Source organism: Chiroxiphia lanceolata, chromosome 1, assembly GCF_009829145.1.
Source record: "Chiroxiphia lanceolata isolate bChiLan1 chromosome 1, bChiLan1.pri, whole genome shotgun sequence".
Taxonomy (NCBI): domain Eukaryota; kingdom Metazoa; phylum Chordata; class Aves; order Passeriformes; family Pipridae; genus Chiroxiphia; species Chiroxiphia lanceolata.
This window is the reverse complement of record NC_045637.1, coordinates 126999645-127018688: the sequence shown is the minus strand read 5'-3', so window position 1 is coordinate 127018688 and position 19044 is coordinate 126999645. Positions and strand designations below refer to the sequence as shown.

Here is a 19044-nt window from a genome sequence, read left to right as displayed (position 1 = left end):
GACATATTTTTGGGCTCAGGAACAGTCATAACATCAACCTGATCCTGAGGATCAATACACGAAGTAATCTGCAGCTGGTGTGAGTGAATTTTTCGAGTCATAAGGGTTCAGCTTATTGTAAGATTTGGCCATGATGTGGCAGTAGGAATGTCTTCAGAGTTTCAGAGATAAATCATAGTAACTCCATTTTAAAATTAATAAAAGAGGACAGCTCAAAAGACGGCTTTAGTATGAAGACGTGAGGTAATCCTGAGACCCCATACAGATTGCATGTTGGGTTGGGGCTGTTCAGTGCTGCTCAGGATGAATCCAATTACATATTCAGTAAATGTTTATCATTTGTAATGTTCTTTTTTGGCTTGAGCCATCTGTTTCAGAGACCATGACCTCTTCAGCATGTTGCTTCCTATCAGCTGAGATCAGCTAAGATGCCTGAACATGATTAACCACTCACATGCATGGGGATGAGTCCTATATGCATTTCTCCAAGATATATTTTCAACTGTTAAATTGGCACAAAATGTATTTTACATTCTGAAAACAAAAAATTAATGTGTAAACTGAAAGTATATTTTTTTACTTCTCTGTTAATATTGCATTGGTTAACAATGATAACCATCAATTCCTTACTTTCCTACTGTAAAACAAAGAAAATAAAAAATTAAAAAAGTCTTATCTTTGGCTGATAAAAAGAGATCAGTATGTTTGCAAAACATTGCACTGTTTTGCTTGAAGCAGGCTAATTTTGTCTTTCTCAAGACTCTCAGGCACTGCATGTCTGCCCTGGACTCTCACTTCTGCTTCTGTTCTCATACTGGCAGCACTGCCAGAGTTGGAGCTGTGAGTTTGGGTGACAAGCAATAGTACACACTTTGAGATGGGAAGAAGCACTGAGGATCTCAGACAGAGAAATAATGTTGTAGGTCAAGGTAGGACTGAACACTGAAAGTGCTCTATGGAAGGACAAAAAAGAGAGAGACAGAGAAAGCTTTACTTACAAGAAACGGAGACTTTGTTAAGTTAAAAATTCCTACTTACAGCTGTATATAGATTCTATGTGTGTGCACACGGAGAGTCTAAAGACTAACTTTTACCATTCAGTTTCTCTTTCATTCAGCAAGCAACTTCATGTCTTTTTTAGTAGAAACACAATTACAAAAGCTTTAAATAAGATTTTTTTTTATTTCTCATTTTTCCTAGATTTACTCTATGAATCCCACACACAAACGAGAAATTGCTCAGACAAAAATCCAGAAAGCTAAAATCCTAACCTAATATATTTTTAGGAACTGATGATACCCTGAAAAACATACTCATACAAATTACTATGGAATTCTGGAAAAAGTTTTTGAGATCACTTACTCAATTTTATTGACAATATATAATACCTTGAACATAATATGGAGGACATTTTGAACATAAATTAAGGGGAGTGCCTGAAGTGCTGCTGGAGAAAAAAAAAAGTTATTTGTTACAAATTTATATTTAAAAACAGGCAAAATCAAGAAATAACAAAATTCCTTTTAGAGGGTAAGTAAGTAGCAACATGAATTGCTAAGATATCATAGATTTTTCTTGTAAATCCAATGCACAATTTTCTAGGCTAAATTCAAACTGTTGAAGCCAATGACAAACCTCTCACTCACTAATTGAAGCCAAGATTTTAGCCCATGGTGTATCTAGTAAATAGATTTAGCAGAAGAATATTGCATTTCCAATTTTGAATCACCTTTCCAATATTACAAAGTGTGTCCAATGATGTATTCATGGGAAGGAACACCATATCTAATTAAAAGATCATAATCCTCAAGAGATGATAATTTCTCCTTTTTTGTCAATGGAAAATTTTCTAATAAAGGAGAAGCCTGCATTTTTGATACTAAAAATATTTATAAATGCATAAACCACACATCTGTTTGTTTCAGGAGCAGGTCATAGTTTCAAAATATGCCTTGAAGCCACATTAATACTAAATGAAATGCAGTGAGCATCAATAATTTTAGTGTGATAACAATGGCTTTTAGGTCAGTCAATTTTGCTTTCATATTCCTTTTTCAACAATATGTGCTGGTTACCTTCATGTTCCTGACTTCACAGAATTTCTAAATATTTACTATTTCAGCGAACATGGTGGTATAAATACAGGTAGTAAAGTACTGTGCTAACTGACAATAGAAAACTGGAAACAGAGATAATCAGCTCTGCTTATAATATTTCAATTAATGTTAAAGAACATATTACTGTATTTTAAGGACAGAGGGAAAAAAAAATGCCAGAAGAAAAACTTTTGGATCTTTTAGCTTATGGTCACTTTTTTCCATGTTATCAGCAGGACTTAGATGTTGGTCGTTTTGAGGTTATGAGGGTTTTCCCATAAAAAGATGCCTAAATGCTGCTCCCCATACAGGAAATGGAGGGATGCAACACCTCTATATCACAGAAGTACGAAACAGTTTTATCTTCCTGTAGGCAATCAAGAATTGTATGCAGTATCATGATGTGAATAAGACCTACAGAATGCAGGCAGTGCTGAACAAAATTAACCTGTGACTTGCATTATGTGACATTTTGGACAAAATCTCTCAGATCTAGACTTGTTGTTTTAAATATAGCGTTACACAACACATCATAAATAAATTTCTAAACAATATTATTGTGCAAAGTGCAATCAAATCTAATCAGTTTGGCATTAATTAAGCTCTAATAATATACTCTAGTCTCTCTCCTAAGTAGTGTGATCCGTTTCCCCTTCATACAGGTAGATTGGAAAACATTATGGTGTCATCATAATTTTTAAACATACTGAGAAAATGACAGAGCTGCAAAATTAAAATAAATGATTAATGGCATTTTTTTCATGTTTTGTACTAATAGGTATCATTGAGGTTTTAAATTAATAGAGCTGTCAGCTCAGGGTTGTTACAGATCCAGTGCAGAACTAAAATGGAAATTATGTATTCCACAGATACCTAAAGATGACACTTTGGAATATTTTAAAATTTAATTAGTAGGTGCAATTGTTTTTCCCTCCTCCTCCCTAGAACCACTGCAAATTAATTGGCAATTAGTCACAACTAATTCTTTTCTTAACAATCTGAACTGGAAAGAAAGGTGCATTACATGTTAGAAGATTTGTCTGGGGTGCAGAAAGCACACATGCAGTAAATTGCTTTGTCAATTACAAAAACGACTGTTGTGAAATTAAGAAAAAAATATGCATAGGTAAACAAAACTAATTAAAATGCCGTGTACCTGTGACCACAAAAAATAACGCCCAGATGCAAAATAAAATGTTAGAAACTCAATAAATCAATTTGGCCTTGAAACAGAAACGTATGCACACTGCTGCTCAAAGGGGAAAAAAATACAGCATTTTACTATAACACCAGAAACCTTTTCTAGGGACTGACTTCCATTTATGGGTTAACCATGTAGTAATTGGCTAATATTCTACTGAAATCAGCCACCATATCTAGGACCCAGCTCCTCTTTGCTCTAAAGCGGCAGGCACAGAAGTTTAAACTCTAATTATAAACAACTGATAAGAAAATACTAATACAATCAGAGGCATGGAAAGAAGATACAGAGTCTAGAATACAGCAGCAGCTTCTTCATGTGATCTGTAGGGTGTTGGAGCCAATGGGTCTACGTAAAAGCAAATCTGTTACTTTCTTTTAGTTTTCTCACAGAGCTCTGGTATATAGTGATTATTAATAAAAGCTTGGTTTAGTTAATTTTGGTTTTAGTTCTTGTTTCTCTCTGGATTTAACTACAGTACAGTCTGTGCTCTGGCTCATCACATCTCTAGGGACTAAAGGAAAAAGTAGAGAGAAACCATTCATTCAAAACTTATTTTTAAAGGGCATTTAAATGATAATATTTTGCAATAATAATTCTGGGTTTCATTATTAAATTACTTACTCGAAATTCTTCCATTAGTAAACAATTCTAAAAATATTATGTGTTTCAGATGTGTCTATGAAACTATATTACTGGTAATCCATTAGGTGAGTTCTGACTATGGATTTTCATTTTTGTTTCTTAATTTAGGCAACATTCTTGCATCTTCTATAGATATTTCCATCTTCTACTTTTAGTCTAGTGTTTCTAGCAGCTTGATACTCTTTCAGATATGATACCAAACAAGTCAGGAATAGATGAAAGAACTGAAATCGCAGTTATTTCAAATTAAGATGGAACATTCTTATGGATTTTTTCAAAACAATGCTAATAATTTATGTAGCTAAATTGAAAGATTACTTTTCTTTAAAAAAATCCTGATGGCTAAAGCCTGAAGTTTATTGAATTAACTTGAGAGTCTTTGAAGTTTCATTACTATTAATGATCTTTTTGGAGACCAGGTAAAACCATAGATATCTTTCATGTGTCTATATTTGTCTGGGAGAGCTCTGATAGAATTTCTTCCTCAGCTAATCAGAGGAGATGTTTAACATAACACTAGCATTATCATCTTTCCTTCTCCCAAAGGCTCCTCTGTAAAAAAACAATACAATTTGATGCTCAGATGCACTGTGGTCTGCATGTGTCCAACATACTGAATAATATTGGATGACAAATTTTTAGACCAAGACATTTGCATTTTTAAGTGTGTTCAGAACCTCCAGGAATGCATTCTTGTTCTCATGTAGGGATGCTTTCATGTAGGTGCATGAGCAATAGAAGATCATAAAAGGTGTCAAAAGAAGCACACAACGATTTCTTGAGTACTGAAATTGATCACAGGAAGGAAAAAAAATCACTGATCTCAGTTTCTGGGGAATCACTGCATTATCTATCACATCCTACAGTATTTTCTTAGACCTCACACTGTCATTTTGGGATAGCACAGTCTCTGTATGCATGAGAAGGGACAGCTGTCAGCAACTCGTGCTATTTGTATGAATCTCTTTTTACAGTCAGAAAGGAGAAGCAGCAAAGATAAACTGTTGATTCCCTCAACAGGAAGTGCGTTTCCAAGCCTGCATGTGCAGGCTGCATCCCATGCATAATACGGATTTGATGCAGAACTTGTTTACCTTAATAGGCATCATGGGAAAGTAGGACAATTTTGATCAGGTTGAATTTGATTTCTTGAAAAGTCATTTGCAAAATACTCTCATTTATATCAAAACCTGAAGTAAATCAGAAAAGGACTTCTGAGCTTAAGCACTTGCAGCCTGGGTGAGGCTTGATTCAACATCTGCTGATTGTATGAATTTCTTTCTCATTTAGTTTCTGTAACATAGGTCAGCCCCTAAAACTACTGAACTTAGATGACTCTGAAGTCCCTAAGATGATCAAAGAAAAAAATGAGTGAGGCTCAGCTGCTGTGTCTCACTGATGCACATGATCTGTGCAACTGAACAACATGCAGAGCTCTCTCCCTTGGAAATTTTGGGAGAACATTGCAGTTTTTTCTCTAGGAAGACAAACCCATTATTCTTATATTGGCGTCCTTATATTTTTTTCTGAAATCTGAGCTCTAGCAGATTCAAATAAGTGACTATGTAGCTGGTTACATGTAAGGAGCTGTTTTGATGTTACGCAGGTTTTTTCATACCACGGTTTGGATACACGTCACCCTGGTATTTATGTGATCAAGTATGCTTTGGCTTCCAAAGAAAGGCCCCTGTGAAGCACAAGCTTAGAAATCAAATCTTAAGCTTTGATTGAGAGAAAGCTAATGTCGACCTTTCTCATTGTGTCCAGAGTAATTCCTAGCTACCTTGCAGAGAACTTCAAGAAAAAGCTGTACTGTAGTTAGATTAGAATCAGTGACAAGAGAAGAGGTTGGACCATACATGTTTTTTCCTTTTTAAGATGTAGAAAACAGAGGGGGGTACATGGACAATAATGCAAAGAGCAATTGCAATAAATAATTAAGCTCCTCAGCAGAGAAAAAAAAAATCCTGAAAAATTAATAACATAACATAAAATAATATTTCTATATCTGAATTCATAGAGGTGCATTGGTATAGCTAAATAGTTCATGTATTTTCTTCTCAGAGGAAACAAGGACATTCAACAGCATGGTTTTCTTACACAATGCAAAGGGTATTCTCTTAACAATGGTATAGCAAAAAGAATGGGTTCCATGGAAAAGTATATGCCATTTCTATCCCCTTTAAAACAGTACTTCAACTGGACAGCAGTAATTACCAGTAATAATTTACTGTTTCCTCAGGTCAGTAATTGAAATGTAAGAACTGTCTCTTTTTCCAGGTTTGTCCTCAGTCACGCAGGCAGCTTCTGCTAGCATTATCAATCAGATAGCAGGGATTTTGCACAGAGCAAGCAATCAAGACAAAAAAAGCACGTTATTGCCAGCATCTCTCCATAAGTTCTCTTCTGTAATCTGGCAACTGAAAAATTACATGTCTTTTTCTTGAACAAGTAACTACTTGGTTCAGTACTGTTGCTCTGCACTGAGCCATCGCTGTAGAAGAGGTGAAGATAATGATATCTCTTAACTCTAAAAGGTTTCCTGCAATAAAATCCCCACTGTTCTGCCTTGATACAGTACGTGTTCATATGGTTCTCCTCATATTGCAGAATCTGAGCACTTCCATAGAGAATGATAGTTCAGGCATTCTTCATGCTGTTCAGCTGTACACTATGGTGTACCTGGTAAACATGAACTATCATGAGCCTCTTCTGTGATTCCAACCCATTTATTATCAGCTACAAACCTGTTAGCACCTTACTGAAGGTGCTCCCTTTACTTTTATGTGTAGCTTTTAATTCTGCTACAGACATAATGCTCATGAAAGTGATCCAGTACCCTTTTTTTTTTTTTGAGAATTACTCTCATCTGTAGTGGGATTTCTTCCTCTTCACATTTCTGTTTTGTCATATGTACAAGCTGCAAAGCTACAGTAATTGATCTACTTAAAAATATGTCTTCTTTAGGGAAATAAAATTAGTAGAAATATATATTAAAATATGTTATTAAGATTACACACAACAGTAAAGAGCTTGGATTTCTTCAACATCTTCTCCAAATGCTTGGTTAGCCTCTATAATTTACCGGAGAGAGATGAAAATGGAGACTTCTTACAGATACCACTTTTCTTGTGTTGTCTGTAAACAGTTACTCAAAGAACCTTCTCTGAGCAAGCTCCTATCCTATATTATCCTAACCGATCCAGACGGATGTTTAGCTGCCTTCACTTCATATGTGTGGGCACTGAAACAAGAAACCAATTAATTTCCTTTATTTTGCCTTTAAACTGTAAGGACTTAAAAAATAATAGTTCTACTGTATAATTTAATCAGCACAGTTAAAATTTCAGATTTAAATAAAACTTTCTTGATAAGAACTCTTAAAAATACAATAGATAATCTTCCTAAATTTTTAAGAATAATTAGTTACTTTATACACTTTAGCATCAAAACAAACATTGAATTTTCCTCTGCAATAGAGACCCTAAATCTGATACATCATCATAAATAAATTATTAAATTAGCTAAAAGGATGCTGAGACTGCACCCTTCAAGTATTTTCCAAATTTCTGAAATAAATGCCTTTTTATTCCGTTCTAATCTGTGGTTAAAAACAGAAGGATAAATTGAAAATGCAGAGATTATTGAAGTATATAAAAACAGAGTGTGAAGATTTTATTTAAGTAAATTGAGTTAATGCTGATGAAAATGGTTGTCTTTTAAATGAAAAAAAAATAAAAAATCCTTCTCTCATTGAAAAAGAAGAGAAAATTAAAAAATCAGTTGCAGTTACCGTGCAAGGAGTTTGCATCCAAGGTTCTCCATCTATCTGCATAGGCAGAGACTTGCTGGTTCTAAAGGGACAAATTTCATAATGTAAGAAAAAGAAACTCAACAAAATTGATAAATGCATTTATTAAAAAGGCATATATGTGATGGTGTACAGATATAATCCTCATTTACTTCTAAACTGTTATGTAATTTCCAGTATGACCCAATGTGCTTACAAAGGTAATGTAGTTAACTTAGTAGGTTTAGCCTGATTTTCAATACACAAAGCAAAAATATGGCAAACATTCACACATATTGTTAGTAAGATGCTACTCTTTCATGGGAGAAGAGTCTAATTTGTGAAATAAAGAGTGAATTACACAAGAACTTCAGGAATAAACCTTATTAACTGTAATGACAGAGGAATTTCTACTATTTTTTATAATTTAGACTCTTTATATATCATTCTGTATATTATAAAACTATAAAGGAAACAAGGAATAAATTTTAGGTCTATAATCACCACTTATTAGAACTATAAAATATGTTTTTATATTGTGTCTGTCTCTGAGTTAGAACACTCACAGAGAATGAAGCTTGTACTATATTCAGTCTATACCATGCTATAAATTTAAATTGATAGTAAAGGGGTGATGATTTTAACATAAAGATACAGACATTCTCTCTCTAGTTTTGCTTAGTTTTAGTTTTCTCTCTCTGTATTTCTGCATTATAATAGTTTGCATTCAAGACTATTAGAAATAACACGGAATGGATAAACCTAATAATGGAAAAGTTAGTCAACTGAGCACTCATGTTGGTCAATGGAAATTCTGGTTTGGATGTTATATGAAAACAGTGAACAGTTCATGGATTTATCCACTGTCACTTATGGCCATAAATGGAGGGAGGGAAGAATGTTTAATGAACTCTTACTCTATAGTTCTGGAAGGGCTTGAATCTTTTGCAGTTGTGGTCCTGCTGATGTGGGATTATAAGAATTATCTCTTGGTATCTAGAGAACGTTGGAATACCCCTATGACCTTATTTCTCTTCTGCAACCATATGAGAGAGTACTTTTTAAGTCAACACCACTCAGTCCTTGAGGAGAGTCTCAATAAAATGTACTTTGGAAAATCCTACTTATTTTCTTAAAGTTTTTATTGTTACTCTTCTGTTTTATGCTCATTTTAGGCTTAGATTTGTAGGTTTTATGGTTTTAATAAATTTTGAAAATTCTTCCTGAAGAATTCTTCACTGAGAAAGAATTGACCACCTCTCTCTTTTCCAGTCCTTATTGTGAATGTTCTGGCCACATTTAGCTCAGAAATGATAAACCACATTAGCATACTGCACCGTCACCAGCTCACACATACCAAGAGATTTGATAATACCTGATGACAACAGATGAGCACTGGGCAAGACGTCTTCCAGCACTTTTCAGACCAGTGTATATCTGTCCCATCTCCATGGCTCCTTCCAGACCAACCACTTCCATAAGCTGGTCACTCAGATCTGCAAAAAGTTGAAAAAACCACATTTTGTCTAGACAGCATTTTAACAGCAATCATCTTGACTAGTTAGAATTGTCAGAAAATAAGCTGATCATAAAAGATGTGGAGAACAGAATTAGCAAAAATGATTATTCCTAAGAAGTGATTGCAGCGTTAAGGTTGGACATAACTGGGCCTGCTGTCACACCATCCTGAAATATCCCAACCAAAATGATTCTAAAATACAATAATTTTATCCATGGTTTATTTTAATACATAAATAATGAAAAAATACTTTAATTATATGGAAAATAGGAGAGGTTCCTTCACTTTGTTCACCTGACCCACACAGAATGACATGCTGCAGTTCAGAAATTTGTGCTGTTCATTCTTTCAACAGATACTTAAAATCTCTAAAGAAAATGCCAGACCCTATTGAATTTTCTTATACAAATCACATTCCAGATGATTTGTACAACTCTAATTCAGCCTTTGCGTGTATGCATTATTATTATGAGACTGCTTTTTATTTTTTGCATTTGATTGTTGTGTTAATTAGTGCACAGATGCAATGCAAAAAGGGAGAAAAACACCTTCTATCAGTTACTATACACATAGCCTCCCTGAACACTGTAGTGCTTATTTGCACTCAATTATATATTTTTGTTTCACACTGCTTTTTGACTACATAGCACTTTGGCATTAAAGTTCAAAAACTATTTAAATAAATAATATATCTGGCAAAATAAATATTCGTTTGCTTGACTTCAAGGAGCAAGGACAAATTCTGTCTAGAATTTCAGGTACAAACAGAAACTTAAACAGTAATATAGCAGTCTGGTTTGAGAAGCAATCAAGCAAGGTAATGAAATATTATCCAGAACCAACTAGTGTGTTTTGTATGAAATGTTTTGTATGCTCCTGTGTAAATACATGTTCCCAAGACCAAACGGACAAGAAAAAGAAGTGTTTCTTTTTTTAGCTGTATAATATGTGCGTTTTATGAATCGGCTGTTAATGTTCTTGTTTCCAAAAGGTGCATTATTCCGTGAAGCACAGCAAGGAGCTAAAATGTTAGTCTATCATCACATTGAAAAAAAAAATGAAGGAGAGTACATTACTCTGTATATTTTAAACCCTTCCACCTTTAATGAAGGTAGAATTGCATGCTAACAATCACATCTATGAGGCTATTCCAAAGTTTCAATGGGAGTCTTTTCCGTTCACTTCTTTGGGCTTTCAATGAAGGTAACTAACTGAAAGAAGTACTGTGATGGGGGAAAAAATATTAAAAGCAAATAGGATTTATGGTCTGGATAATTCTGCTTCCAACTAGAAAATCTGGTACTATCCAAGGCCTTCATTTTTATTCTTACACTTTCTTAATATTCTCTGCTATTTTCATTTTCTCATCATAGTTTCATATAAATTGGTGAAGAAAAAAAATAAACACTATTTTTCCTGTTAAGAGAAAACATTAAGATAGACAAAAGGTTAAAATATACAATATGATTAATTCTAAATATACATTTTTATACTTTGCATCCCTGTAACATACATAACCCCAATTTTATATATCTGGCTTTCAACTGAATTATTTTTTTCTTGAAATGTTTTCCTTATTTTACTCACTTTTAAACTTAACTGAGATTTAAACAAATTCTGCTTTTCTTTGTAGCCACAGGGATTTTAAATGGGAAAGTCCTACTCATTTTCAAAAGCTACTATACTATAAAAGCACACAGAACTTTATAGATGTACTAAATCATTAAAATGTTTCCAGCCAAAGAAAACATCAAATTCCTATTCACTGGGTTATTAGAAAATTATTATTTTTTAAATGGGAGAATAATTAAGAACAGATTTTTATTTCTGACAGCTCAGGCAACATGTGCAAGATTCAGAATAGTGACATTTGCAGCGAAATAAATTTGATGCATCATTTTTCAATAGCTGTGAGATTAGTGCCAGTAACAGCAGGTAACTAAGGGCCAAATCCTGCTCTTTGATCTATACCACACTTCTCAAAAAATGTGGTATATTAAATATTGGAAGATGAAACTGAACAATACTCTCATCTACCAAAAAAGTGAAGGTTTTTTAAAAACTTCACATTTGCAGTGGCACATTCCCAAAGTGGAGTTATTTTAGGCTAAATATGAATATTTTTAGAATCGAGCTTAAATTAGACATAACTTTCCTTCAGAAGCAGTAAAAGCTAAAGCTAATATAACAGGAAATTATTGACTGCATTAGTTCACACTCCTGCTCTCGCTAATATATTTGACCTCATGCTTTTCAATAGTATATCCATTTCAACAAATCCTTGAGATATATTGACTTTGATAAGAACTCAGAGTGAACAAAATTGGAAAAGGGAGTATGTCTATTTTAGTCCCACTCTTCGATGATGTTACATGGCTATAGGTATAGGTACACTGGTTGAATACAAAGGGTCAAGACATCAATGAATGAATGACATTTGTTCTTAAAAGGTCTCCACCAAAGACTCTGAAAGAGACTAAGCTCTATTAAAGGAAATCTGATCTTCTGTTAAATGAAAAGATAGGAATGGGGAAGTCATTCTTCATTCTGGCGGAAGTTTATAACTGATTTCTCAGAAAGATCTGTGCTGGCCTCTGTACTGCTCAACATATACCACTAAATAATCTGGAAATAGAAGTAGTGCGTTACGGAGGATTCAACCATGGAAAGACAAAAGCCAATTATAGAAAAAGTTAAGAATTTTACAGTATTGAGTAATGGAGCTATACGAAGGCAGAGAGTTCAATATATTCAACTTAATGTCCATGAGGGAAAACAGAGCTAACTATAGATATGTAGACTGTTATATACATATATATAACTTTTGGAAATAAATATGGTGTGTGTGTGTCCCTGGGTATATGTCTGTATATGTTTATTTTGCTGAACAACAATTGATACCATCATGCAGGAATTAATACTGTGGAGTTATTGGGGCTAGTTCTATGAAAATATCAGCACAATGCTCGATCTATGATCATCAAATATTACAATTGGTACATCCATAAAGTATAGAGTTTGTAGTTATAGTCCATTCAGCAATGCAGAGGAAGAGATAAAATAACTGGAAATAACAGATCAAAAAACATGGTAACAATTATGAAGCAACTTCTGTATGAAAATAAGTTAGACTAGCAGCCTTCAGGAGGTAAGGAGATGAATGGAGGAAAGATGACAAAATCATAAGTGCCATACTGTAATTCAGTATTTTGCAAAATGCAAGAACCAAGGAGCTTCATAGCACCTCTAGACAAGCAAGAAATCCTGTTTTACATAATACTCTGTTATGCCATCATGCCCTATTAGACTTTGACATTCCTTAAATCAAAAACAATATATATTCAGTAGGATATCTTAAGAGAAAAATCACTGTAAGTTTGCTTTCTTATGCCTTATTTCTAATACAGGTTGGTGTTAGAGGTCAGATACTGAGCTACACGAACTTGCGGGTTGATCTAGTATCATTGTTCTTGTTGACTGCTTATATATCTTATAAATTTTAGAGGACAAAAGTGAATACTGCTGTCCACTAAACATCATTCATCACTTAAAACAGCTTATAATGTGGACTTTTCCATGACGTGTATCCCTACTGTGTTTGAGACCTAATTGAGAAAGCTCCTCTTTTCAATCCTCAAATTATATTCTAAAGTTACACACTAATGTGTATCTGTGTCTCTAACAACCAGAAAGCAAAAAACATATCTCTTTTTAGGGATGTTGCATTTCTTCTGCACCCTACAAATTACATTCTCAAGGGAAATAATTGGTGATTGTATTGATGAAATTCTCCAATTCATGCTTCACCTATTATAACTAGTTTTAGAAGCTTTGGGTTTAGAAAACTGAAGGTTAGATTTTTCAAGAAGAATTTAGCACCTAACAGTGAACAAAAGCAACTACCAGATACTGAGCAGTTTTTCATTCTAGCCAAGTCATTTAGTTGCCTAAATGAGAGCTGAAGCCTGATAGGTAAGCTGTCACCGAGAGCATCTCAGTATTAGTCCATTAGGAAAGTGTTTTTTTGACTGGTGCCTTGGGGTTCCTGAGCCTGTTTGTTCTACTTTGAGCTCTCTGAAAGAGCTGAAGGCTCTCGCTTGTTTTCTATGTGAATGAGCCATTAGAGTGTGTGGGAATGTTTTCATAGCACCATGCCTCTCCTGCCCTTTTCCACAAACCAAAGTACTTCACGTGTCTCCTCATATTAGCCCTGTCAGTAAACAAAGCCAGCTCTCCCAGGGGAGCACTGCTGTCAGCAGACGGTGACTAGCATGCAGAGGGGCATCTGACCCCTTGCACTCATTCCTGATGGGGAGATAAAGTCACTAGGGAGCTGACTGCCCATTTCTTCCCATCAGGCATCAGGAGAAAGAGAAGTTCACACAGAAACTTGCACAAGTGGCAGACAAAACACTGTATGTGAATATAAGCCTTGTATAGCCCTTCCCTGAGGCAAGTAGAAACACACTTGGAGACTAAAGTTTCGTAGTGAGGAGTTTACATTATCCATTAGCTTGGCATTAGCTGAATGCTTCAATATTCAAAGTGAACACACAGGAGAAAAACGCATTTGGAATTCATCTATAAAGATAAAGCAAGGAAAGTAAAATGGGGTGGGGGTGGGAAGAAGCATGGTGTGATTAGAAATAACTGATTTACATAGAGAACTTTCCCTGTAATGGAACTGGTTTTGATATCCAATTTATCTTCACAATATATAAATATTGCTGTCCTGGCAAGAGATTGAATGACTCTATTATAACTTGGGGTTACTGCACTCACTCAGGCACATTTGCATAAAAACACTGTTGGTCAGTGGTAAATCTGTCTCTGGCAGCAGTTTGTCTTCAAAGAGAAGGGGCTCCATATCTTACTAACTGTAATCAAACCCTAGTAACCATCACGCTGGAAATTTTTTGGTTCAAGTTAAAATACTGGACAAGAATTTGAAAGCTGGTATGATGCCAGAGGATCCTTGAAAAACTCCCAAGTTCAATGCTCTTCACCTCATGAATGTTTCAGTATCTTCCTAGAACACAGCATGTATTAAATCTCCAGTTACCCCTTATGCAGGAATGTGGGGCTGCTTACATATGCAAGGATAGGGACTACTGTTGCAAAAAATACTAAAAACGTGTAAACAGTAAATCATGTGCAATCTGTACATCCTGGGTTTTGTTATGTCTTCCTTTAGAGAAGCTACCTGAAATAACATATGCCTCAATATTTATAATTGTTTATATCAGTGTTGTACATGGTCCAGATGATGTCAAGGCTCTGTTTTGTTAGTGATTCACAGACATATACAAAAGCAGTTTTCCTACCCAAGAATTTATAGACAAATAAAACAGACAAAGAATTGGGGGAAAATATTACTATGTCCATTTTACAAAGTGAAAATTGTACACATATATGTTTAGGTCCTGCAAAATATTTGTTCTCATATTCAGCTGTATATATTGTGTGTAGACCCACAAGAGTCATAATATTATTTCTACCACATAAAGTTAAGTACATGAGTTTGCAGAACCGACCTGGCCAAGATCACAGGTGAAGTTTGTGGCAGAGACAGGAAATAAATCAGCAAATCCTGAATTTAAAACTTCTGTTTTCAAAAGTCTGTTTTCCTTCTTAATGTTGAATTCAGAGATATACATCAAGTCCTATATCTATAGTATTTGACCCAGTTTCAAGTATTTTGCATTGCTGAGTTTGCTTGTAAACATTAAAATCTCAGGTGGATCTACACATCTATTTCATGCCAGTATTGATTCTCTAGTCTTTATTCTTTTCTTCATATTTTGTTTTCCTGTTTTTAAAACAAATCAAAACAAGCTAAGCCTGCCTTTCAGGCTGAAGGAAAGTATACCACTGCTGTAATTCTCACCCTGGAGAGATATTCAGATATGGTGATAATAAATTAAGCGAATATTTTATATACATAAACACATACAAAAGTGCATACACATTTTATACCTCTGTGGACATACACACATATGATATACATTCATATGATGTGAGAAATTCAGTAGATTTTTGCTCCACCATCAGAACTGATGATGCACTAACTAGCATCCAAAGGTGCTAGCTTTGACACTTAAAATGAACACAATCAATAAAATCCTATCTCTGCTGAATTCAGCGGCATAACTCTTAATGATTTCAGTGTAACCTGAAACTCACCCAGTATCTCGTGTCCTGCATCAGTCTATCACAGAGACTCTATCCTCAGATGGAATCATTTAACAGATACAATTCAGCCTACTACTGTGTAATGGATTTTTTTCTGTGTACATAGTCATCTTCTGACACTCATTAATCACAGAATGACGAGTTTTCCCCAAAAAGCAGGAGGACAAACAAGGAAGAATCAGTCCTTATAATTAAATATTTAATGAAACTTTTTATATGCACAGAAGGCCTTTGTAAAACTTTTCCTTAAGTGAACTTATTTTTTTTTCCCAGCTTAGCATGGGGAAGGACAGGAGAGTTCTTCATAGAAACTTTTTTCATTAATGGTAAAAGAAGGAAAGAAAAAAGAATCCCAACAACCAAATCCAACCCACCCCCAAGCATTCAAATTAAATCACTTCCACCTAGAAACTACCCCCAAATACCAATGTTTAGATGTTCAAAATTTGAAACAAGAGATTTCATCTTCCCGTTTGGGAGAGCATTATGTATAAGCCTTTTATGGTAAAGTCTGGTAGATAAAATGTATTCTTTTTAATGGATTTATTCTTTCAATAGTTTGAGGTACAATTGCATCGAACATGCTGCTGCACCAAAAAGTTCTCTATTATTTTAATCTGTATTCTTTTAAAAGTTATTTGTTCAAAAGGATTTCACTGTGTTACTCTTATACCCCCTTCATCCAACAGAACAAAAGCCGTTCTATGAAAGGAGTCTAAACTTGGACAAACCATTTAAAAAAAAAAAAAAAGCAAAGTTCCTCTCTGTTTTTATCAAATTTGATTGCTGCAGCTGTTCCCAGTTTCTGTATTTTAAAAATAGCCTTATTCAGTGCCTTGTTGGCTAAAGGCCAGAGTACCATTAGAACATGCTGTACGGAAAACCTCTATTCAGTTACAGATACAGAAATATATTTAAGATCAGTGGGGGTCATCTGCAGCAAACACTTGTATGGGGGAAAATGGAATTTTAATGTGCTTGGACGGCTCACCACTTTAAACAGATATTTAAGAACTTCAAACCGGATATCTTTCTATTTGTATCAGTACTATCATATTACTAAGCATCAGGTACAATACAATATGAGCAAGTCAAGATCATTTCAACTAACAAAAATAGATCTAATTCTCAAATTACTCCTTAGTAGTTCTGGCATTCACTTTAAATGGCTCCTAGTAATATTGGATATTTGATTAGCTTATAAAAACGCCACAGCTTAGAAAAGAAAAATACAGTAATATTGATGGAAATGTAGAAATCTGATCAATGAAAGCCAGCTTTGATTTGTACATTTCTAGGAGGACTAGTACTAAGAGGGGATAAATGTTCCCTTTCTGTAGAGTAGCAAACTCCAGTAATGGCATTATCCCTATATTTATCCACCAAAGAGTTTTTCAATTATCTGCCAGAAGGAAATGTTCATTCCATTTACATGAGTATTAAAACTCCTTTTGATTAAAGTAGTAGCGATTTTGCTACAAGAGTTCAGAAACCCTCAGAGATGATCTTCATTCCTCTCCGTCTTCATGAGAACCAATTCCATTTCTTTCCTCTACCATGCTAGTATTCCATGGTGTTTGGAGATCACACTATGCAGAATGGATACTGGTTTGACCAACAGCAGTATTTACTTATGAACCAAGAACCTAACTCAGGAAAGTATTCTGAACATCAGTGAGATGTCTCATAGATTACTTCTAATCATTTATGATGGTGTAAAATGCCTGTGTGCCCTCACTCCCTCAGTATCTGGGTTATTTTAGTTAAATAAATGCTACAACCACACTTTGGATTGCAGTTTCCATTATAAACATTGTTCAGATCTTCTCTTTGCACAGAAGGAGCATCAGGAAATTGAATAAAGTCAAATCCAGTGAACCCAGGGACAGGTATTTGTAGCATCTATGTAAATCAGAGTGTCTTCTTAAACTTCCCGCAGTCAGTGAAATTAAAGAAGCTTTTATTTAGTTTCCCACAAAACTAAATGTATTTGGTGTTGTCTGAGGTGGCCTAGGATTTCCAGAACATTTCCAATGGGTTGACAAGTTTGACAAAGGAGCTACAGAAGAAGCACATGAAAGGATGGTATCTTGACAGGAAATCTAATGGTGTTAGAAACTTATATATGGAGAATTGAAGAAAGCTTAGAATTTTCTCCTGACAGTGATTCAGAGGAAGAGTCTAAGAGGTCTGGTTTTCTGGAGAAGCTTATTTGTCTGCTGTCACCAAGAAGAATCTTGGGAGACAAGTTAGCTTGGTCAACCTAGGAGTTCTGCTAAATCTACCACTCAAAGTTACCCCATGTTAACTTCTTTGTGGAGGCTAAGGCCTGCAGAAGTGATACAACCTCTACTTGCTCATTGTTTGGTGGGTGACAAGTTTGCTTGTTACCTCCAGGACTGAGCTCCAAGTACGTGAGCAGATTCTCACAGGTCTTATTTTCCTTGCATTTATTCTGTTCTCATTAGTTATCATTGGAGGTTTTGGTCTCTGCTATCTAATCTAGTTACATAAAGACAATTGCAGATATTTTTCTTCCTATCTGAACCATACACATTGCTAAATATTCCATTTTTTTGTACTATTACTGGTTCACAAGACATCCAGGATATGCTGAAATCATTTTTTATTGGAGAAACCAAAGGGGAAAGTTACCTCTAATAGTGCTGCAAGAAAATGTATTTGATGTGCACAACATTTCAAAGGACCACAAAGAAAGCAAAAATAAATTTCTTATTATACCTTTCAATATTTCAGATATTAATGACTGACATAAAGATATTTTTCAATCTCTTTTGTCAACAGTTATTTACAACACAATAGGAAGAAAAAGCTATTTCCATAACTGTGATCAAGTACAGAACACTTCCAAATTTTTTCTCCAGGACAAAAAGACCAGAGTCAGCCACAAGTGTCACAGTAGCAAGACTCAAGTTATTTTTAGTGATCCAGTTCTGAACAACATAACATAAAAAAAAGAAACTTTATTTCATTCCAAACAAGAAAAGAAAAGATTAATTACAAAAAAACCTGGATCTGGTTACAATTTATTTTTTATGGTATTCTGCCACAAAAGGAAAGCCACAATCTTTCACTAAAAAAAGTGATCTGAACTATAATACCACTCACAACATTTCAGGTATCTGAGAAATACAGAAGCAAAGTCTTTAGCCAGAGCTAACTCCTCCCACGATCCTGTGCTGAAAATCTCCACTGAAACGTGAAGCCTTAATGGATTTGCCTTAGAGAGATTTGATATGGTAAGAAAAATATATTCTCAAGGATTTTAATACAAAATAGGAGACCTAGAAAACTAAAGAGATTATTCTCATCTTATTTTCATTCTCATTTTTCACTCTCACTTTTTTTTCTGAAGGATGGAGAGTATGTTTCTCTTACATGAGAAACAGATAATGAGATCAGAGTCATGTGAAAACATACATGTTAGTTGTTTTCAGACTGGACTACACTAAACATGAATATGACAATCCTACTCCAAATAGCAGTCCTTACATCTGAGATCCTGAAAGTAGTTCTGCTGCAGTAATTCCTGACCAGCTATGTTCAGACAGTTCCAGAAGGTGGATGAGCCTTCCAGTTA

The 19044-nt window shown here is 34.7% G+C and overlaps 1 protein-coding gene across 1 annotated transcript in view; it reads right to left on the bottom strand.

Moving 5' to 3' along the window:
- DGKB (diacylglycerol kinase beta) overlaps positions 1-19044 on the bottom strand; it is a 310728-nt gene that overhangs the window by 4059 nt on the left and 287625 nt on the right. The window contains 2 exon segments of the mRNA XM_032699151.1: positions 7736-7796; positions 9108-9228. Of these exon segments, the coding sequence (XP_032555042.1) occupies positions 7736-7796; positions 9108-9228 (182 nt within the window).